Below are 24,566 nucleotides of genomic sequence, written 5' to 3'. Positions count from 1 at the left end.
ATGCCCTGAAGAAGCCCATCTATCATCCCTCCTACTACATACAACCATGATATAAACATCACAGTCTTTATCACTGCCTCTCTGTGAATAACTAAACTGAGCTAAAAGAAACTGCACTGAGAACCTTCGACTTTTGCTGCAGCTACTTCTTTTTCAGACTGTTCAGTTCTAGGTTTCTTTTATAAGTACTGATAATCTAGCAAAGTTTTTAGGGGACTGCAGTTTCATATGCCATTACAGTTTGAACTGAAAGTTTTAAAATTTCAGTATTTACAGTCAGTGTTTGTATGTTACATGCATGTATCATTCTAATGGTGGAATAAAACTACAGCTTAACCTATGTACTTATTTGTTACATTTTGGAATTTTTTCTTTCTACTTCACTCCCTACCTATTCCTTTATTGTTATCTCACTATTTATTTTATAGGAACTGACTATAACTACAATAAACTGCAGTCTTATCTTTTACAGAATATAGTATCTGCTATAGCAAAGTTACCTATTCTTCGTGATCTACTCATGGTAAAAAATGCAGGATATGGTTTATGAATGTATCTTGGCTTGAAAACAAGGCTGTTACCTCTTGGCGAAGATGATTACAAGTTTCAGAAAGACTTTAACTTGACTCAACTATTTTTCATTACAAAACTTTCCAGTGATGTTGAAGAATAAGAACATTGGCTGAGAACTGCAATGAATTTCTGAAAGAACAGAAGCCTGAAGAGAGAATAGCTGAAAGTACAAATGATTTGTATATTCTGTATTACTAAAATATTGTTGCTGTCAATAAAACATTAAAATAGGATAGTGCTCATACTATGAGTCTTCCTCTGCTAAAATCCACACTAGTAGTGTCTCTTGTTGGATCAACTCTGTGGCCTGCTGTGTGCTACCCACACAATGCTGAGCTGAAATTCTTTGTGAATATCTCAAATCTTATATGGAACTTTTTCAAAGAATAAAGTTATGTGAAAAGCATACCTGAACTTCTAAAATGATGAACTAAAATCCTTATTATATATATAGATTATGTATTGACCACTACATTATTATTACGTAACTGTTTAAAAATCTTTTTGGTAGATTGTTAATAACTTGACTTCAAGTAATTCAACTGACCCCTATTTGCTAAGGTAATGTGTAAGCCAGTGTTTGGATGGGAACCAAAAAGTAAGGAGAGAGAGAAGAAAGAAATCAGATTAAAAGGTAAACCTGTGGTTAGGACAGGTTTAGCTAGCCATATAGAACATATGGATTAAAGAATCTAGTGCAATTTCTTTGAAAACTAGTACTAAACCTATGACAAATGCCTGAGCCAAACAAATCTCAGTTCCTAAACACATGACAAAGAAACAAAAATAGAAAAAGAGTATTCCAGCTTAAACACTGCTTTGTAACTGATACAGCAAGAAGTATCCTATCCATTTTTAATTAGTCATATTGAGACAGAAGATGAAAGTTAATATCCCCCAGTTAAAAACACATCCTGTGACCTTAAAGTGACAATACTGTCTAACTTAATTGCAGCAGAGGGTATTTAAAAAAAAAAAAAAAAGTTAATAAAATCCAGAATATTAGAATGAGACTAAGCAAATAGCACGGTAAGTGCATATCTACCCTATCAAACTCCTCTCAGCAATACATACACTAACACTGGTAAAACGCATTACTTTAACTAATTACGTGCACTCCAGTATTTATCATCCTCAGTTTATTACTTCTGTAGCTGTGCAATTTGGATAGTCTTCTTCTGCACGTCCCACAGCCTACATCAGCGTGTGCTCACACGGACGTCATCAAGTAGCTGAGGAGCTGCCCTTTCACTGCAAGCAAATGACTAATAGCTAAGCCGGCTCTAAAGAAAGACACTTTTCATAATCACCCAACAATCTGCTAAGTGAAAACATATGCATAGGCTTAGGTAAAGCCTGCCAGGGGTCTTTGCTGAATGGAAAACAGGTGCTCCGGTTCTGTGCCATGTAATACCCCATTTACCGTTAAGTACAAAGGTTACAGGACTAATAACTGCCTCGTGGTAATCAGGCAAAGCTAAGACACTAGCCATGGTCAAACATCTGGGACATATTTTACATACTAGCAACATATGCTTCATTTTCAATTAAAGTGAGGCTTTGGCACATTTATTAATCTACTTACTTTTATCACATCAGAACACTCATTTACTTGACTTTTCTATTTTACCATATAAAGAAACAGAGAAATAATAAAAGCCAAAGGTCACTACCAGCTGGTGTTACAAAATGTGTGCATGTTTTCTCACAAAATTTTGTTCTACACATAGCTTTAGGAAAACACAGATATAAATTATAATAATATGAAATGGTGCTCCTTACATCTTGACAGAAGGATGCAAAAGGACCAGCAGCAGTTGACAGGGCATGTTTGAGTGCACCACAAAGGAAAAACCATACTAACACACATCTAATGACAGAAAGCTCAGTTTGAATGATGCACTTATGCTTTATAGTCTAGCCCGGTGCTAAGAAATGCCCGCTGTGAGGACTGCTGAATATACATGGAAGTCCACACATTTTTAAGAAGTGTAATTTTCTGCTCATTCAGTTATGAGAACTCAAAATGTTTGCAGTCATGGAGACAGCTTTGAATTCATAAAAATATTCCTAAACACCTTCTGTGTAGAAAGACACTTCTTAAATATTCAATAAAAAGGCTCACTGAGTGTACATGGCAATGCAAGTGCTCCCTTAGTTTTATTCAGTGTTGGTAATTGTATCTAGAAATATATATGAATTCTGTTGTCACTTTGAGAAAGCTAAATACTTGATCATGACATTGAAACCTCGAGTGGTACTTCCAACTGGGTATGCCTGCCTGGCATCGGCTAATAGCCACAAAACTGGATGGGCGTGCTAGTGAGAAGGGGGCTTGCCCCCACCCTCACCATCCTCTCTTAAGGAGTTTGTTTAGCAATTTCCGAAACAAGTAGGCTGTAACTACACAGGCTGACTTAAACTACAGAAGTGGTCAAGCATTATTCTTTGTGAACTAATCACAGTTATTTAAAATATCCAGAAATACACATACTGCTGGGACGGTACTTTTGCACTAGCTCTAATAATAAAGCAGGAGCAAACAGGAGAAAATGGCCTCAAATGGATGGCAGATCAGTGTTTATCAGAAGAGAAATGATGATTCAAAGCCAGCATGTTGAGTTAAAATACAAGCCCTCCACAGCTACATGGCTGACCTTTGCAATAAATCATATATTTTATTGCCAGAAGTGCGTGCTCATATAATTTAGTGTTAAAAATCATCACCTACGTGTTTTGTAAAAGAAGGTTTTGTTGCTGCAGTGTTTGCCAATCCTGAAATGATGTAGCTAACGATTTAAGTGATGTATAGAAGAATTTCACATAATATCTTTCTGTCAATTGTAAAATGTTTGAGCTGGCAAAAGAATGAGGAAAATACTTTTTTTTTATTATCTCTCAGATCTTAGGTGTTAGCTAACAGAAAAATAATCATTCAGGGGATTAACTAATCACAGTGAATTTTCTGACATTTCAAATGCTGCTGCCAGCATATGAAATCTTACAGTGGTATATAACTGTACATCTCAACTAGAAACAAAGGTCAAGGGCATAAATTAAGATACATTGTTTTTTTTCCTCACAAAAAAAAAAAAAAAAATCATTGCTTTTCTATAGCAGAAGTGGGGAAATATCTGTGAAGGACAAAAACATTTCTGTTTTAAATGAGTTCTTGTAAAATTATTGTTTTTTTTTTTTCCTTTTCTTTTTTCCTTTTCTTTCACAAATATCATTTTACTAGTATGAAAATACCAGAAACAACAGGACTATCTGCACTGTACTTGTTTCATCGGGAAGGTGTCCCGCCAGCACTAGCCATTTCTTCTGTGGTGCAAGGTCATTCTAATTTCTTCTCTCCGTTTTTCCCCTCTCCCTGGGGGACAACCAATCCAAGCAGTCCCATAGCTTGGCTCAATAAGATGTGGAAACGAGCTGTTATTTACTGTGGTTGCAATCCTCAACCCAACCAGCAGTCTCCAAAGTGAACCACGTTTCTTCAAATAGCCAAATGATCTGCAATAGTTTCCCAGCTTGCTGGGCCACAACTTCAACTTCAAATCAAATGGACGCCTATGAGAATTGTGATTATTTAAATGTCATACAGAGTGCAAAACATTTCAGCCATTCTTCTACCAAGTAATCCTTTGAAAATTATAGATGTCAATATCCTGTCTTTAACCAGTATGGAGTTGCTATTTTTACACCACTTTTCCCCTAAAGTGCAACCCTATTTGTAATACTCAAGACAGGACAAATTTTTGTCCTTCAAAAACAGTTGTCACTGCAGTTATCTTCACAAGAGCTATCAAGTTCCAGACAAGCTGAATTATTTTTGTTCCTGGCAGAAAAAATATTTGACCCAGCTCTGGACCAAGAAAGAAAAAAAGCAGGATTTATAGTCCTCTATCCTTTCCTGTAACACACAGTAGCATTGTTAGGATGATAAACAGCTCTGTCCAATTTTCTGGACTAAAACACTTCAACTCCTTTTTTAACTGTCTGTAAAAACAGTGTCATGTCTAAATTCTCCCATCCCTAGGTACCCAAGTGCTAGGAAAGATAATTACCTTGTCATCTCTGTCATCCTCTTCTTCCTCGTCCTCTAGCATGTCCTCCACTACCTGCAGACAGAAACAGTAGTAGTTGTCATGATTTAAAAAGGAAGAGTTTTGTTCTGTCAATTCTAAACCTTTTGTAGATGAAAACTTTATTAACATTTGAAATAAATGCACAGAAGGAAAATGTACAACTAGGAAAATACACTTCATCTAGAGATTCAAATTTAGGAAAGTGTTGTAGCGTTAACTGACATACATTAGGGAATTACATACTGAAAACCTCTCCCGTACAAAATGCTTGCTTGACAATTTAAGTATTTAAAAGCTAGTTCAAAATTCAATGTATGATAGTTTTAACTAAAGGAATCCTTTGTCATCTCTGTTGGTGGCTGTACAGTACATACATGCTTGTTTTAATTTACTGTTACCTAGAGAAACACACAACATTTCTAACAGAATTTACAGTTTACAGCAAGAGATTTTTGAAGAAGAAAAAGCCAGGAATAAACTCATATTAGCTTGTCTCCTTATGATCTACGACGACACACACCATATGTTCTATTATCTCTACGTTTCTTAATATCACTTTTATACAATCTGTGCACCTAACTTTCTGCACGTTAATCGCTAACTAGTTGCCACATGTATACATTTTGTATATTTCAATTTAAATAGTGAGGAAAGTTCTAATTAAGTCGGTACTCTCTTGTATCAGGAAAGGATGCAGCTACTTATATAATAACTTATATGTAAATATTTATTGTAATATAAGAACAGACATAATAAAGCACAGTAAAGATCCACCTAGCCCAGTGTCATACAGGCGCTTAACAAAAAAACTATATTATAAAACATGCATAAAAAGATAAGTGAAATAAAAATTCACTGGCATGAAACCTTATTCCTTTGGTCTGTGTTACCAATTGGTCACCATCTGAAGCAACTGTTTATTTTGTTACAAAGTAAATGACAAATAGCTTTGGTGTACTTGTTATTTAGGGTAACACGGTACAACTGTAACTCCATAATCTTCCCAGAAGGACATCAGTGAGTGCATTCTCAGCAGATCCATACGCACGTCCAAGAACTGAAGGACTTGAACATGATTGAAGGGCCAAATTTGGAAACAGAAAAATAGAAAAATTGAGGAAAGAGAAATTAAAAAAAAACATATATCAGAGGCCTTCTTCTGGGTTATCTCAACTATCATGAAAATTCCAGATAATCATGACAACTCTGCTCATGGCATGGAGTGGGAACCAGGAGATCTTTAAGGTCCTTCCAACCCAAATCATTTTATGATTCATTCTGTTTTTTCATGTTGCTGAGTCCATTTGGAAGATGAACACATACAGTTTTTATCACACCTAACACAAAGCACTCTGCCTGCATGCCAGTCAACAGCTCGATTCAAAACAATCCCAGTTTCAGATGCTCATCCTCATTTCAATCCATTGCCTAACACTTCCTATAACAGATGCGGAATTTGTAGGGGAAGGAGCTTCCCTCACCACTCTCCTCTACTTCCCTTTAAAGTCAGCACTGCTCTATTAAAGAAAGAGGGTCAGAGGCAAGAACCAGAGAGTTCAGGACAGTGACAGGTGAGTTGAACCTTTCAACAACAAGATTGACAAAGGTTGAGAACATACTTTTGAAATGCATACTAGGTGCTGCTTAGCTCAGTGTACCATCTTATGGACCCCATTTGGAGGCACCTCAGACATCGTTTCATGGACCTCGCTGTGGACAAAAAGGCATTTTCAGTTTCTCACAGACTTGCCTTAACAACTTGTTCCTCTGTTTGTAGCTGGCTGTTGTCTTCCCAGTGGTGTTCCAATTGCTTGTGGAGATCAGCTGTAACTACACTAACTGCATAAAACAAACCCATTCTAAAACTCCTAACATGGCTAGTTTCAGAGACCCAGTTTAGAAAGCATCTCTGGAAATGCTTGCATCAATTCTACAGAAATTGGTGAACTGAGAGGATAAAAACAAACTCTTAAGGGCTACAATGGGATGGAAGCCTTTTTGCCACACAGAAAAAAGGTTAGTAATTACATCATTAAGTGACTAAAGCCCAAGGTATAAGCCTGAATCTGTTAATTCATATACTGTCTAAGCCCAAGATCTCAAGCCCAAGATACAGACCCTTTAATGTAAATGAAACTTAGTCTGTGCTTTCACTTTTCTTGAAATTCTAAAGAAGAGTTATGAAAAACAAGAACACATGAATATTCAGACAATATGGGCAGAATAATACAATCTATTAAAGCACCATAACAATGTTTTTTTTTCAGAACTTTCACACAAATAAAAGCAGGAATAGTAGATTCTTCATAATTATTAGATATATGAAGAATTAGTGAATATATGAAGAATATCCTGAAGTGTTATAAAAGCTCTATACTGAAGAATGAGGCTGCAACCAGGAAACAAAGAAATATCCAAGGAACTTTGCTCCCCTTGGGAAGGTGTTCAAGGAGCCAGGAGCGCAAGTGATGTTCTCCACAGTGGGAGACAGGGATCTGAGCAGAAGGAGAACTGACCAATTGAATGACTCCTCTAGGAAGGCACTGCATCCAAAAGTGTAGCTGAAGAGATTCAAAACCAATGAACACAGCATGGGAAATAAGCAAGAGGAAGTGGGAACTGTGTGCACTCTGAAAACTTTGATCTTATTGCCATCACAGAAACATGGCGGGATGATTCACATAACTGGAACACCACCACCGATGGCTATATGTTTTTTTGAAGGGATAGGCAAGATAGGAGGGGCAGGGATGTTGCTCTCAATGTTAGGGAGTGGATAGATTGCAAGACGCTCCTTCAGAGAAATAGACAGAAACAGGTGGACAGCCTGCAGGTTAAAATTAGGGATGGGACCAATAAAGGACAGTGGTGTTCGGGGTCTACTACAGGCCACCTGACCAAGAGGAGCCTGTTGATGAAGCCTTCCTGTGTCAGCTACATACTCACAGGCTTTTATCCTGAACACGGATTTCAACCACCCAGATATCTGCTGACAAGACAGTATGGTGAGCTGCAAGTGACCCAGGAGAATCCTGGAGTGCATTCATGATGACTTTCTGGTTCAAGTACTGGACAGACCAACCAGAGGTGAAGGGTTGCTGGACCTGGTGCTCACCAGTGTGGAGGAAATCATTAAAGACATTAAGATCGGAGGCAGCCTGGGTTGCAGCAACCATGCCATGATTGAGTTCATGATCTCAGGGAACATGGGCATGGCAGACTGGAGTCAGGAGTCTGAACTTCAGGAGAGCAAACTTCAGGCTGTTTAAGGAATTGACAGAGTTCTCCCAGGAAGAAGTCCTCAGAAACAGGAGTGGAACAAAGCTGGCTGCTCTTTAAAGATGCCCTTATGATAGTGTAAGAGCTCTCCATCCCTCAGAATAAGGACGCGGGCAGGGGAGGCAGGAAACTGGCATGGCTTGGCAAGGGCCTGCAGGTCAAACTGAGGGAAAAGAAGGGCAAGTGCAGACAGTGGAAGCAAGGGTGTGTCACCTGGAAAGAATACAGGGAGGCTCTTCAGACTTGCAGAAATGGTACTAGGAAAGCCAAGGTGCAGATGGAACTGAACTTGGCAAGAGATCTTAAAAACAACAAGATGAGATTCTACAGCTATATAGTTAGAAGATGCAGGACAAAGAGAGCATACTCTCTCTGGTAAGCAAGAAAGGAGAACTGGATACAACAGATATGGAGGAGGCCGAGGCACCCAGTGAGTTCTTTGCCTCAGCCCTCACTGGCAGCCCAGATTCTCACATTCCTGAGCCTTCCATCTCTGAACCTGAACCTCTAGGTGGGAAATCAGGGAGCAAACTTCCCCCTCTATAAGGGTGGAGCAAGTCCAAGACCTACTCATGAGACTGAAAATGGTATCATAGGTTCTATCAGAAGAGAGGCGGCAGCAAGGAGAAGCAGGTGATCGTCCTCTTCTACTCTTACTAGCTGGAGTACTGCATTCAAGTCTGGAGCCTCCAACATGGGAAAAATGTGGAGCTTTTGGAGAAGGTCCAGAGGAGGGCCATAAAGATGATCAGAGGGCTGAAGCACCTCTTAATGAAGACAGGCTGAAGGAACTGGGCTTGTTCTGTCCAGAGAAGAGAAGGCTGCAGGGAGATGTCACTGTGGCCTTCCAGTATTTCAAGGGAGTTTATAAACATGAAGGAAATCAACTTTTTACAAAGGTAGATCATAACAGAACAAGGGGGAATGGTTTTAAACTAAAGGAAGGGAGATTTACATTAGACGTCAGTCAGAAATTTTTTACTGAGAGTGTGGTGAGGTGCTGGCATAGGCCACCCAAAGAGGTTGTGGATGGAGATGTTTAAGACAAAGCTGGATGTGTCCCTGCTCAATCTGGTCCAGTACTTGATCTAGCAGCTGGTAGCCCTGCTTGTAGCACACGGGTTGGAACTTGATGACGCTTGAGGTCCCTTCCAACCCAAAACATTCTATGATTCTAATAATACTGTATAAAAAAAATCCACAATGGATTTTTTTTCCCCCTTTGATAGTGGCTCCTTGCTATTCAAATAAAGTATGAATGTGCTTCTTTGGTTTGAAGCAATGTAGTAGTTACTCAGATCTCTATGTCAACCCTTACACCCTGGGGAGGTATAATGGAGAGGAGGAAGAGAAGGGAATAGAGGGATAGTGAGGGAGAACAGGAAAAAGCATATGAAGATAAAGTGAAACATTAGTTATTTTATTAAAAGTTCTATGGCAAAAATCTTAGATTGTCCCTAGAACACTCACTCTAAATTATGCCTTCCGATAGCTTGCTTGAAATCAAGTAGTATTAATCAAACAAAGGAAGGGCACTGGGGAAATCAGAAAGATCTAATGCAAGCAGTTAAAAGTGACATGACCTTCTGTAATGTCACTTGTCACAGACTTATATGCTGCATACTGGTAGAAGGTCTTGAAAGAACCTAATTCTTGGTACTGTTCTTTGAATGTAATACTAATACAGATGACATTTTAAAAAACACACGTAGATGTCCTCAAATATGGCATGTCAGCTACTTCACAGACAAACAGTAAGCAGATGTTGTTTAAATGTAGCAAAATGAGATTGTTTCTGTGCAAAATAGACCCTCTGAAAACATATTAATCACAAAAAGCAGTCTAATTCCTACACGCTGCTTTTCCTATTGACCCATTCCCACCTTCTTTGAGGTAAAAGAGCTTTGTCTATAAATATTGTACAATTTGTACTTCATACAAGATTACAGGAGCCTTGTTCTGTCAAAGCAGCAACTATGTGCAGTTATCTTGAATAAGGTTACCACAAGGCAGTACAAATACCATATTTGCATTGTAGAAAAAGCCCAAATATTTATGGACTAGAATGTTGTCTTTTTAGCTAGTTGACAATTAACTGCAACTTGCACTTATTCTAAAAATGATCTGCTGACTTACAAACAATATAGGATTCATGAGAAAATAATCTGTTGCAACTTCCAACATCAACACCTGCAAAGTATGCTTGCATTCTAGTTATTCAGAAGCATCTTGAATAAAAAATCAACGATGGCAGAGAACTTTACAATACCTCTTGAAAATGCTTTGTGGAAAAGTGGCACATTGAAACTCAAGAACACTTTTAATGAAAGGCCCTACTCTCTCATTACCAGCCTGCTGTTTCTCACTGCAAACAGCAAGTCACTTCACGAACTGTCTTCTGTTCTAATTTCTTCGGCTAATCCAACGTGAAGTACACAACAATCTGTGCCATTAAAACTTCCATAGATTTGCTTATATCTTACTGGATTTAGTACTTCAAACATAGTTGGCTGAAATGAAAAGCAGAAGAAAATAGTTTATGCTGTATCTCATGCTACAGTGTCAAAATATCTGCAGAGATTTTGCTTTTCAAGAATTTGCTTTTATGAAGGTATAAACTTTTAGAAGATAAAATAAAAGAGAATGAGATTTGGTTTTGAATAACATACCTTTTATACATGCAAAGAATGTAGTCAGAACTGTACTGCTCGAGGCTGTTTGGATTTCATGTAATTCATACTGCCTACATGTGGACTATACCACACTCCTGTGTGTCTCACAGTTCACAGTGTTTGTGTGTACAGTGCAGTATAAAATTATACGCAGAGTATCTCAATTAAGTTGGGTGCACAAAGCCAGTTAGGATTTTTCAGGTAGTTTTGAAGTCCTTGAACTTAAAGCAAAGACATCCACCACCCTCAAGCCCACAACAGCTGTGTTTTTGTGGTCATTCTCACAACATGATGTCTGCTCCTTTCATGAACTGTTAAGGAGAAACTCTGTGGGAGATACAGCTTAATTAAAATGTCCAGTTTTTTGTACCACATTTATAAGAAAAATAAAAATGAAATTAACAGATTCTGATTTAATAGCATAGTAGATCTGGAATACAATCGATCCTGATTTATACTGTTAATGTTTGACCTTGGGGTATTTCATCTGCAGTAATCATCAAGATAACTGAGCCACTAGATGTAATAATAATTAGTGCGATAAGCTTGCCAGTAAGGCTGAATATATTGCAGTACAGAAGATAGCAGACTAAAAAGAGAAGTATTAGTACTTTACTGCTAAAATACTTCCTGATTTTTACAGAGACACTCAAATACAATTATTTCATCTTACAGAATGCATTTTGTTAGCTTGTTCTGGGAAGTGCTCATGTTATAATTTAGTCTCACTGTTAATAGGAAATGAGACTTTAATATGGCTATCAGATGCTTTTTGATGCATGCTACTGATTACACATAGTTCTGTAATGTCAACAACATAATATTTATTTGCAGTATAATACATTTCTTGGCAATATGCATAGGCAGTAAATACAGTTTATTATACAAGAAGTTGTAACCTTTCTCCTGTTATCAGCTTTGTATGCCCCCAATATTCAGTTGTTAATGTAGCTAAGAATATGTAATTTTTAATATAAAAAAATGGCATAAGTAGAAGCCCTGCTTCTCTATTTTTTTTTCCAGTATTTGGTTCTCAATTATTTTAGCTTTTTTCTGCATTTACATAATGCACTGTGAACTGAATTTTAGGTGTTTATTTGAAGTATGTCTCCATCTAAAGGCTTCAGCATGCACTGTACATTTGAAAATATCGTATCTCTGGTTTTAGAGTGGTTCATTTTCAGCTCAGCATGACAAAAAACCCCATTCTTTGTATGGTTAAATATCAATGATAACTCTACCATACATCTCTAATAAAAGCAGTTTAACAAATTTTTATGATAGTTCTCCACAATAAAATAGCTTATTATATTTGTTAACAGCATAAAGGGACAATGATGCTTTAAACTGCTATTAACTCTCTCCAAGTAATGTTAAGATTCCAGTAGGAGCAGATACTCTTCTCTTATAAATCAGCATTTATTCAAGCAAATCTAACCTTGTGAGCCTAACATAACCTATTACATTATGATTTGGAGCTGTAAGCTTTTCAGTAGGAAAAAAAGCTGTTACTAATTTTATGGTATGTTGCATACAATATACATATTAATGTAATTTCAGTAAAATAATTTAAAAAATCATATATTGGATATTTTGATTAATACATTAACACTGCAGAATAATTCCAAAGTTATATCAGTCCAGACTGAATTAAAATGTTTTTTAGGAAAATACAATCTGGAGAAGAATAAAGAATTTCACATGACTACCAGAATTTTTACTGTGAACTAAACTGTTCTTAGTTTATAAAATATTATTTATAATAGCCACTTTAACTCATCATGTCAATCGTGTTGCCATGTAAATCCTGAGGCAAATGCAAACAAAAGTCATTAAAACTATTTCTTAGGAAAAATGCCTCTATGTCTACTGATCTTCAATTTTATGCTAGATGCCAATAATATTGCAAGACTGTAACTGAAAAAGTGTTGCAAAACTTATGTTAACTAATCAACTGGCTTATGATAGGAAAAAAAAAATATCTTTTATTTTTTATTTTTATTTCTAATGCTGAAAATGTCTAGGGCTGGCTTCTGACATTTTGTCTTCGAGTGACCAAGACCAGACGTAATATTCCAATTCTGCAGTGCATTTGTCTTTTGTAAATGCTACTAGGATGAGAACTATGCAAAGTTTTAGCAAGGGGTTGCTGCATACTCATATGTTGTAATAAGCCTCCGATGCAGGGGATTATACTGGGCGTGTGGACAGTCTCGTCTACCCGTAGCACAGAGAGCTAACTGCAGTATTACACTCTATTATGCTGCCGGAGAGAAATGCTTCCTGCCGAACTTATATCTTTATATAGTGTACTGTGTGACTGTTAAATTAGTGCATAATGCATTTAAAATATTTATAGTACCAACATTTAGTTAAATAACCTTTATGTAAGATTTATGTTGATTTGCTCATTTCTCATTTAATGGCAAATTATGAAGAGCATGTTTCATAAAGATAATTCTCCATTTAAATTCAGCAGGCCATTAAATATTAAAATTATGTTTCTGATGCAATCTAAAGCAAATTTGTCCAGCTTCAGCGATTATTTGCACTCATAAAAATTAGACTTGATTAATAAAATTTAAATGCTTGATTAAGCTGACATTTTCATGTTTCTTTTCTGATTTATTAAAAAAGCCTCTGTCCCACAGTGGGGCACTCTCATGTGTTTTTCCTCCCTGACTGTATGGATTGTATAGAAAGAACAAACAGCTGCATGAAGACAGCGACGGTTCTCAGCAGACTGCTTAATATTCAGGCACGTGTTGCCTGTGGTCTTTGTGCTCTGACAGCACACTGGCTGAGCACACAGGCAGGCGATGACCTATTTACAAAAGCCTTTCTAACTTCTTTTACTGATGATAACAAACGGAGAGCAGGTTTGAGATTCCGATTAATTTGGCAACAGTAAGGAGGGCTGCCTGGTTGAAAAAGCCTTCTAAACGTTGTTGCACTGTTCAGTGATGTGCTGATTGCCATCTGCAACAGAATGAACATCTATTTCTAGGTACAGAGTACATTTGGCTAGTTAGCAGCAGTCAGCAAACACAAGGTAAAACTCTTCTAAGTAACGTTTTAAACCATTCCAAGAAAAGTAACTGTTTTTCTGATTAGTGGCACAATAACTTAAACAATTTTTATGCAGATATTGTTTCTGTATTCTCCCACTAGCCCTCATACTTTGGAGATTTTCAGGCCGCTGCTATCATATTGGAGGCCAAGTTCCAGTGCAGTACAGTCAAAACAGGAATCCAAGATGTCGTGGCCAACATGACTATCTTCTTTTGTATCACACTGTGCAAATGATGTATTCTAGATACAGTCTAGCTAGAATACAGGGACAATAATTATTTTCACCATGAATTCAGAAAACTTCAGTCCTCAGCTAAAATTCCTTATTGTCTCTCTGGTATAAGAAGCACTGGAACTTCTAGCACAAGCATCTCAACGCTGCATGTGCAACGGATCTAAACTTGGTGTTTGTACTGCAGTAATCTGCAAAAATCCTACCAAACTTTGGAGTCATTTTTCCACACTGTAAGACTATAATGGATAAAACAAAACAAAACAAAACAAAAATGGTAAAGCTGTCTCATTATTTGCTAGCCAACTCACTTTTTTGGCCAGGAGATAACAGGATGCTAGAGTCAGCTCCTTTCTTGGTGGGGTTTGTTTGTACAAAATGGTGCTCTCTACCAAAGAGAAGCTGCCCCAAATTCACCAAAGGCTCTGACACACTGCTGCCTTGTCCCCCAGAGAAAATTATTTGGACAGTAGGCAGAAAAGCTGCAACTGAATTGGGTGTTACGCTGTTAACTCAAACTCATTTTTGTTTTTCTTCTTCATGTGCTTATTTCCAGAGTACAAATAAAGTCAAAGAACAACAAAAAAAAATCTGCGCCTACAAACAAAGGTTAAAATAAATCTTAAAATCAGATAAAACCCACATATACCATAAAACTCACATATACGATAAAGTTCTTTGAAGATGAGAGCAAAATTCTTTCTGTCCTTTCAGAGGACTATATAAAAAGTATCCACAGAAACTGGTCGAAGTCTAAAAATGAAATCTCGTATTTTACTAAAGTTACTGTACTTCTGTTCCACAATTTTATCCTAAACGAGTCCATCTCTAACTTTTAATAGAAACATCTACTCTAGAAACATAAGTCATCAAAGCCTATTATTTCATAAAAAATCTCCACTGAAATTAAAAGATGTATCATATCATTTTATATCAGTCTTACAAGATTAATAATATGCGTATATACTCTATTATACAGATTCATAAGAATTTGTGTATGGCACATTAACTCCCAGCTGCTCACCATCATTTTCTATGCAATGACGTGCAACTTGAAACTTCAAGAGGAAATCAGCTATTTAATATTTCCTTTAAGGCTCTAAATACTAACTACAAATGCAGGATGTGAACTGAAGTGATTGAAGCACTTTTCCATAGGCGTATATATGGCAGAGGAACATTTATAGGTAACTCCAAGCATGTGCATTATTCTTCTTATTAAATTTTAAATTACTTGGGAAAAAAAATCTAACCAATAATAGACCAAAAGGCGTGTAGGATTAGTATCTTTAGTTAGAGAATCAGAGGATGGCTGGGGTTTGCAGGGACTTCTTGAGGCCATCTGGCATCTGGTCCAACCCTCCTGTTGAAGTAGGGTCATCTACAAGCAGGTTGTCCAGAACCATGTAAAATCTGGTCCTGAATATCTTGAAGGACAGATATTCCTCAGTCTCTCTGGACATCCTGTTTCAGTGTTGGATCACCCTCATTATAAATGCCTTTCTGGTGTTCATATGGAATACCACAAACTTCAGTTTGTGCCCACTGACTCCCGCCCTGTTACCGGACACCACTAAGAGAAACTGGCTCCTTCTTCCCTTCCCATCAGTGACTTAAACACATTGTTAAGATCCTTCCAGCCCTCCTCTTCTCCTGGTTGAACAGTCCCAGCTCTCAACCTCTTTTCCAATTCCTTCATCATCTTCCCTTTGCTGAACTGCACTGCCTTGACTTATTGACCTGCCACAACTAAAAATCTTGTATTCATTCACTGTACTCCAGCTGTGAGAGCAATCCCATCACATCTCCACGATCCTGCATGCATGCCATAGCACCCTTCCCCATTACTTCAAGTTTAATGCTCTCCTCTTTATGTTGGCCAGCCTTCTGTGAAAGGTGACACTGACCAACTTAGTGAGGTGGATCTTGTCTTTTCCTATCAGTCCTCAGTACTCAAAGAGGACCCCAAGCCTGTGAAAACCAGGTCCCTGTTGTTCAAAACAGCTGTGCAACTGGTTGTTGACCCACCAAATACAGTTGTTCCTCTTTCAGCCCTTCCACCTCAATGGCAGCACTGAGGGGAAAAACACCTAGGTACCCTATCTGTCACTTGCTTAGTCAAGGGAAAACAGGAACACATCCAACATGCCAGCCCAGCAGCTGAGAAAATGTCAAAGTCTGTCCTAACAGTGGAACAAAGAAATACATACATAGAGAAAGAAAAAAAATGACCAAACATTTTAATTGGTCACTCATGCAAACCATGCTGCATTTGCAATATGAGTTCTGACCACACAGTCAACTACTTCATCTCAGAGAAAGGGACAACAGCAGTTGGAGAGCTGGAACAATTATAATTACTTTGAGAGATTATCTGCCCATCCCTTAAGTCAGGCAGCTCCAGCAGAGAATCAGAACAGAACATGAAGTAGATTTTTTTTCCACCAGTTTCATGAGATCGTAACAATTACTGCTTAGAAATAGAATTGAGAAAAAAAGATCCCAGACAGAAGTGAGAAAAAAATTCCAGACAGCAATGCTTCTCTTTTTGCAACTTTACAAAGGTGAGATCTTTTTCTCCAACATGCTTAAAAACATCAAGTTACTTATAAATTTCTAAAAATGAATGAAAAGAAGCTATAAACCCCAGCACACTTTCTGCTAATTTGAATACAATTCTTTCAACTGCAGCCATGTGGGGATGAATGTTTCTGGTTATACAGTCATTGCAATGCAATTTGGGTTTCCCAGCAAGGTAAGGTGGCTGTGAAGTAAGTCACACCCTGGTTTGCCCCAGGCAGCCCAGGCAGTCTGTCACCACAACGTGCTCGGTTGCCCTGTACCTGTAATGTGCACAGGGCCATGAGATGTAGTGCTAGCACTTCCCTCAGCAGATAATAGGAAGGGCTACTTCCAATAGCACAATGTCACGGAGCTGTGGGCGGTGGGGATGGGAAAGTGGAAGCAATTGATACCTCTCACTCAGAGAATGTGAAAGACACTGGAACAAAAGTGCACGCATGCAGAAAGCACTCAGATCCAATCATTTCCAATCTTGTGCGTTTTGGTGGCGATTGCTTAAGATCAGAACTGCAGTCATAATGGAAATAAATTATTTTGTGAGATCAGATACTTAGGAGTATGACTATAAGGAAGTGCAAGAATTTAAACAGTATTCTTTTAAGTCAAGAAATATCCTTGGGGAAAGAAGCTAGGTAAGCTTCAGGCAAAATTCAGAGGAAAGCATTAAGAATGTTTTTTCAGTGGTTTTTCCTAGCTTACTACTGGAAGGAAATATTTTTTTCTGTGATTTTTACTTTTTGACATATGAGTCAATGCCAGGAATGTATTTGTTTTATATCAGTTCTCAATTCTCACAGATCATTCAGAAAACCATCCACTAACTCTACATCTAGATCGCTTCTCCTACACTTTATTACAGGACAGGAAACCTCACCAGTTACCCCAATATTTCATGCAAGAGTTTCCATCTGATGAAAACTTGCCTTTCAGAAACACAACTAATACTGACCTTCATGTACAACAGATAGGGAATCCAACATTTTTTTTTTTTTGAAATTTGTGCCAGCATTTGAGTAAAACCACAGTAGCAATCAATCTTACAGAGTCCAGCTAAATCCAGGAAAGAAATGATACCTAATATGCATCTTCACCTCTCCAGTGGACTGTCCATCAGACTTGTATTATATTGATGCACGTAGTGCTCTCCCTTGCCCCAGCCTTGTTGCACATTTAATTCAATAAAGAACTTGCACATTGAACTTACAAGGAATCAGATTAAGTGGCAGAATAATCACACACTCTGATGAGCAGCAGTGCTTCATGCTAGGAAGGAGTAAACTAGACCACCTTGCAGGTGAATTATACTATAAGCAATTAAGTCACAAACTGGTTCAAAGAAGCTAGTGTACAAGAGGATAGAGTAAAAGAAACCCTGGCTGTAGACAGAGATACTCAAATGTGGATGAGTTAAGGCTGATCCAAGTTGACAGAACCTTACTGAATCACTTCCTTTATTGGCCGTGAACCGCCGTCACTAAAACTTTCATTGATCAGATAACTGATAATTATTTTCTTGCAGAGATATTACAATGAAAAAGAACTCTTTGGAACTACTTTTCAAGGCCCAAAATTTAAGTATCTCCCATTCTCATGAAACAAGTTCAAAATGCATACACTTTAACTATAATTCTCCACTGAGTAAGAAAAAAACAGCAAATATATTTATCTTTTTGCATTAACTTAAGGATTCCAAAGTAACTTTTAAAGGTAGATGTTATTTCTAAGATAAGTGGTCAATGATTCACTAAGGTATAAAAGAAATCCCTAAAGACCTGGGAACAGAAGCAAGATCTGATGAATCCTGAAACATTCTCTAGCCACCAGGAAACACTGCTTAATTAATTTTGTTAATATTTACACTTTGCATAAGAAAACAGAAATATTTAAATGACTCCTAATCTAACGATAGTGTGCTAATGACCTGAGCTAAGGACTAGCGATATTACTGAAGATTTGTGAGTTAATTAGAAAGACATTCAATAAGTCAGCAAACCCCTTCATAGAAGACAGATGCTCTCCATGATGATAACCAAGCTCAATTCATTAAAAATGAGACACCAACTTCCTCGTAATAAATAAAAAGTAGTAATTAGCAGCACAGATATCAAATATTTAGGAAGAACCCGACTAGTGGATACAAGCCATACGGCTTGGTCTGAAACAATCTCAGCAAAAGGAACGTTTTCAGAACATCACTTAGTGTTCTCAACAGAGAGCCCATCAATAGCTTCATTATTTTGTTAGCAAAGTTACATGACTCAATTAATCTTCACAGGCAGGTGTTATTTCAGAGAGAAATTAAGTGTATTGCAGCTCACAAGCAAAATCTCTCCTTTGATAAGGGATTTCAGTTACTCATAAAATCTCAGATGGAGAAGATTTAAGCATTTCAGGCAGCAGGAGACAAAGGCCCGTGATTTAAGAAATGTGCCTTTTAAAATTCGATCTTAGGCTTTTCCTAGAAATGTAACGACTTCTGGGATTAGGGAATATCTCTATCATCCCCACCTTTAATTTTTGATGACCCTTTGAAGCCTAACAATCTTAGTGATGTGGATAGGTAACACCAATGCCAGGATCAGGGCTATATTAGCTCCTCCAGTTACTATTAATTGCAGCTACTAGACATTAGGGTCATATGACATTCAGGCTGGAAGGAACCTGAGAAAGGGTTTAATCCAACTTCATGCCCACAGCAAGGTCAGCCATGAGGTCAGGTCAGGTTGCTCAGGGCTTTAGCCAGCCAGGTCAAGAAAACATGCAGCAGAGACTGCATAGCCTCCCTGGGTAGGGAACCTATTTCACTGCTTAACTGCCCTCACAACAAAAAAGATCATCCAGCCTGAACCTCTTCTGTTTCACTGAATGCCTTTTGCTCTCCCACCACCAGTGGTAGGAAGCATGTGAAAATCCTAGCTTCACCTTCACAATAACCCCTTTGCAGACAGCAGAGGGCTGCCGTCTGGGTCAGCTGAAGCTTCTTCCCCAAGCTATTTTGAGCCCGATTCTCTCAGTCTCTCCTTGTGGGTGAGTTCTCAAGTCCCTCACCACCCAGCTGGCCCTCCACTCTACTCACTCCAGTTAATCAACTTCATTCTTGAACAGGGTTGTCCAAAACTGAACAGCATGCCAGATGTAGTCTCACAAATACTGAGGAGGACAATTGCTTCCCTTAAAACACTGGCTGTGCTTCTGTTAACATAACCCATTATGCTTGTGGTGATTCTTGCTGCTGGCACATTTACCTTCCTATCTACCAAGATATACAGGTCCAGTTCAGGAGAACTGCTGCCCTGGCAATCAATCCTCAGACTGTATCTTTGCATGGTATTATTCCATGCAAAGAGCAAGGCTTCACATTTTTCCTTCTTGAATTTCAGGAGGCTCATTCAGACAGCCAACCTAGGTCTATCTGACACATCCATTATATCAATGGTATGAGCTGAGCTGGTAACGGGAGTGCTGTCTGTCACTACCTGCAGGTCAGTCATGAAGACATTAAATGGAACAGACTCTTGTATGCTGTGATACTCCACTTGTTACCAACCTCCAGATGGAGTGTGACCCATTAAACCCTATTCTCTGAGACCAATCACACTCCTTCCCCTCTTCTCTTCTTTTAATCCACTCAGTTTTCCATCCAGCTCACAGTGTCCTAGACAGCAGACTACTTTTGGGGAATGAGTACTGAAACAAACATTAAACTCATAAGGCTGAGCAAAATCCTTAAGCTGCCTGAATACTAGAAAATTTGCAGAGCACAGAATACAACTTCAACTTTTGATATGTACTCCTGAAAATGTGAACCATGCTTTTTTTAATTAATAAATGTCAGTTATTAGTAAATGTTTGCTACTCTGTATCTCAGATATATGCATTTAATTAAATAATGGCATAGATGAAGAAGAAAAGGCTTATATTAAGCCCAATGAACGGTAACATACTAAAGATAAACTGTGAAATCCAATAAAATGTGATATATTCTGAAACTGTTAACAATTTGTAATCATTTTAACCTTTAGCTTCAGTATGTGAAAGAAAAAATGCAACATAAGGACAGAGTCTCACACAATCATTTCCAAAGAATTTGGCTTCTCATGACCTATAAGCCTCTCATCTCTGCTCCCACACAAACCCTATTCTGAGGATAGTATACGTTCCATATCTTTTAAATATATTTTCAGCAAAAATCGGCACATTCCTTGGACAGCTGGAGAAAAATTCAATTGCCAAGTGGGGAAACTGTCCACTCAGTATTCCAAACAAAAACAATTTTCAAAAAGGGCCATATTTAAAAATAGTTACAAAGCTGTATCTGTTTAAAAAAGAAAGTACATATATGTGCTTGAAGTAGAGAAGACTTACTGTATCATGTTGCCTGTTATCTTTCCCTGATATGATCAAGAAGTAGTTCCATGCCAACAGCAACAACAAAGCCAGTGGTACCATGTAGAGCTCAAAGTTCCAGACCACAAAAAGGAAAAGCTAGAAGACAGAGCAGGAAGAAAGGTGATTCAGCTCAGCATTACATTAAGCTCTTGAGCATGGTTAAAACCAAGACCAACGAATTAAAATCTAAAGTAATGATTCTAAATCACATCTATTTAGGCAGGTGAATTGTTTAACCATTTTGCTGAGTAGCCACTTACCTGCGTAAAACAACTGCTAATTATTTTATAGCTTTGCAGTTTCATTTTTGCAAAGGAAAGTTGCTATAGTGTAGCCTGAGGGAATGTTAATTTTTTTCTCATTAAAAATGCTCATGTGGACAAAATAGAGCAAAATGGCATAAAAATAATTTCAAAATGTAATAAAGAAAAGGTTGGCTATTTCTACAATTAATTTGCTGTTTAAAAGACAGAACTTGAAAACTTTGTAGTAATGTCACACAAACAGGAATAAACAAATCTGAAAAATTCCTTTGTACAGAAAAAACACGCTGAAAAATCACAGTAACAGGGAAATGGTGTTCAAGTATTTTAATCAAAACAGTGTAAAACAGTGATGATCTCAGCATCACAGAAAATGGGACTGAAGGGTACGCTTAGAAATCTCCCATACCCACTCGTCCAACAATGTTTACTTGCTGAATTTGAAGTGTTTCCTCAGAACACCCCCAGTACTGTTCAGCATCATGTGGCCAGGTGACATCTCCCAGAGATGTGAGCCATTACAAGAAGGGCTGCCCCTGGCACCATAGGTCTGAGCACGGAGATTATTCTCCAGCAGGACCCATCTCCACCGCACAACTCCCAGCATTGCAGCTCTGTTGCAGGGCTGTGATGCGCTCCATAGGGTGAGCTTTAGCCCCAGGTCTGTCTTATGTGTCAAGCAGTACAGGGATGACTTTGTGGAGCCTGAAAGCCCTAAACATTTGTAAGATGCTGTAGCCGTCTGTCATCTAGACAGATACTGTTCTTTTCTGTTTCTAGAATGAAATTATTGGTTTGCAAGAAAGAATTAAAAATATCTGGATTAGACAGGGTGAAGCTAAAAAAAATTCTACATCTCATTTTCCCTACGTACAATCCTTTTAATTTTTGACAGCTACAGCCATAACCTTGGGTTGTTTTCTCAACATATGACCAAAACCACACATGAAAGTATTATAGCAAATCATGTTGCTTATTGTAGCTGGATATACATTTAAGTTTAATGTTAACTTACATTTAAGCGTAAGTTTAGAAAACTTACTAAGTCATTGTCATCCAACTAGCTACGCTTTGGAATATTTGTATTTTTACTATCAACTAAATGAAGGTGTTGTGTCACAGAATTGCAAACCTAAAGCCCTGTGGCTCATTCTGCCAAATCACTCATGAAGACGTATATACATTTAAATAAGAAGAAAATAGGCATCTTAGTATGTATTCCTATTTAACAGCCTTCTGTTGGATTTCTGTTTTGAGTTAAAACAAAATCTTAACAAGTACTTTCACATAAAAATAAAATAAAAATCTTCATTTTAAGTAATTTTTTGTCTCCAGAGCAGCTAACCTACCTTACTCCCCAACTTTCTATCACTGAATGCTGTACATACAGGTGTCCTGTGAGACTCCAAAACAAATACAGTAAATACTGAAAAGAGTGAAAAAGCTCTGTGTGCGACATATGTAAGAGGATACTGGCACTTCTAACAGTTAATATTTCATTTGAAAGAAAACCATCTTTTTTAGGTTGTTTAGTTTAAAAGGAAATCTGTTAGGAATGGTAATGAATAAGAAGCAAACAACAGCTCACAGATTTTGAGAGTTCTTCCACTAGCTTGCTAACTATCCTTTTGAGAGCAAGATCTGCAGAGACTTGATGCTGTAAATTTGATATAGCCAGTTTGAACCAGAATTCACATCTCAAAAGCAAAGCAAAAAATCCTTGCACCCATTAACCCCAGAAATGCCCTGAGTCAATGGATACATGCTGAAGGGAGCTTTGGAAGTCAGCAAACAGTATCCAACTACCATTAAAGAGGGCCCCGGAGATTAACAGTTGAGGAATGGCAACGCACAGAGTCCTCCTTATGTTTCCATCCTACTTCGGTTAAAAAGCTGGGAAAAAAAAAACTTCAAGTAATACGCCAGGGCTCCAGAGAAATAAAATCAGCAACCTAGATGGTCTCAAGAGATACTGACCAGACTGGAGACTGTGGAACATGGTCATCATGTAGCTTGTACTTCAGAACATCAATGAGTTCTCATTCAAATACTCCTCATCTGAGATTTCCACATGTGAAGTTATCCTTAAGGCCATTATTTCCTTCAAAATCTGTATGCTAGTAAGAAATTATACTAAGATACTACCTTTTAATGACTTCTATGGAGATATCTTTCCACAACATGACTATTATTCCTGCTGTTTCCTTCAGATGATTTTGTTGACCTACCAGCCTCATTTCCACTTAGTGTGGATGAATTTTAATCAGTTTCTCTTTTTAGGCACCTGTCTCAGGTGCCAGGCACCATGAAAACAGGGACTCTATATTTGCAACACAAATGAGATATATGCTGCATGAGGCTAGCACAGTGATGGCACTGCAGGTGAAATAGCCTCACTATCTTTCCTAGAACAAAAGTGGATTCACAGACATACAGAAGGGAGAAAACAGGAAGATTCGCAGCAGTAAATAAAACTTTTCAGTGAACATGAACAATCCCAAAGCTTAGTGCAGGACAGAAAGAAAATCCAAGGCCTTAGCCATAACACATAAAGGACCTAATACTTATGAGGAAAGGGAAGAATCAGAATGTATAAAACTATTTCCTTAACTTCATTTCATCCATGAAGGCAAGGAAAATCTATATATCCATCCATTAAAGACATACAGGCAAGTAAAATAAATGAATAAATAACATCCAGGAAAACTATGAACAGATATAAAAGCTCTAAAACATCCACTGGAACATGGATTCTATCTGTTTCACTCTCTTCCAAAGAAATAATGGCTCTAACTTTGCTTAAAAAAGAATCCTTATCGTTACTGAAACAACCCAACTATTTTAAGGGAGGAGTAGGTGTCTCAAAGGTTACGGTTTAATATAGCTGCTATCTCCTACATAGAAGACTATAAGGGAAGACTTTTTTCTTCTCCTCCGTGAGATCAAGATTTTCATAGTCGCAGGCATGAACTGGCCATTTACAAAATCACATCAGTTGATAATCTTAGCGAGAGACACATGCATTAAATGATCATTCAGGGAGACACATGACACTATCCCTGGTGTACAACACTTCAAAAAATAATTTAAGTTGGAATATTGAATAACCTATTCTTTTGCAAACTACGGTATATTTTAAAAAGAAATCTCATCCAAAGTGATTAACACTTCCTACTGTTCAGAAAAAAAGCCTGCCCTTTCAGACTAGCAGCTGTGGATCATTAGCTTTCCAGTGATGAGATGTGTTTGATGAGTATTTTTCTTTCTAATTAAGAGATGAGATCGTCTATTTGACTCTCTCTTCAGACAGAAGTGAAGAGAAAAATTTCTGCCTATGTGGAAAGGCCATATTCTACAGAACAATCATTTCAGATTTCTTTTTATCTACCTCCACCCAATTTCATTTCATTTTTCA

General features: G+C 37.7%; 1 protein-coding gene across 5 annotated transcripts in view; it reads right to left on the bottom strand.

Annotated features, from left to right (window-relative positions):
* MCTP1 (multiple C2 and transmembrane domain containing 1) overlaps positions 1-24,566 on the bottom strand; it is a 265,491-nt gene that overhangs the window by 30,003 nt on the left and 210,922 nt on the right. For all 5 annotated transcript variants that reach the window (XR_006932340.1, XM_040655736.2, XM_015280543.4 and 2 more), the window contains 2 exons: positions 20,865-20,984; positions 4,641-4,694 (listed from right to left, as the gene is read on the bottom strand). Coding sequence is in view for 4 of the 5 variants with exons in the window: in XM_040655736.2 (XP_040511670.1) it covers positions 4,641-4,694; positions 20,865-20,984 (174 nt within the window). In the remaining variant the exon portion in view is untranslated. The remainder of the gene's footprint in view (positions 1-4,640; positions 4,695-20,864; positions 20,985-24,566) is intronic.

Source organism: Gallus gallus, chromosome Z (genome assembly GCF_016699485.2).
Source record: "Gallus gallus isolate bGalGal1 chromosome Z, bGalGal1.mat.broiler.GRCg7b, whole genome shotgun sequence".
Classification (NCBI taxonomy): domain Eukaryota; kingdom Metazoa; phylum Chordata; class Aves; order Galliformes; family Phasianidae; genus Gallus; species Gallus gallus.
This window is presented reverse-complemented; position numbering and strand designations above follow the sequence as displayed.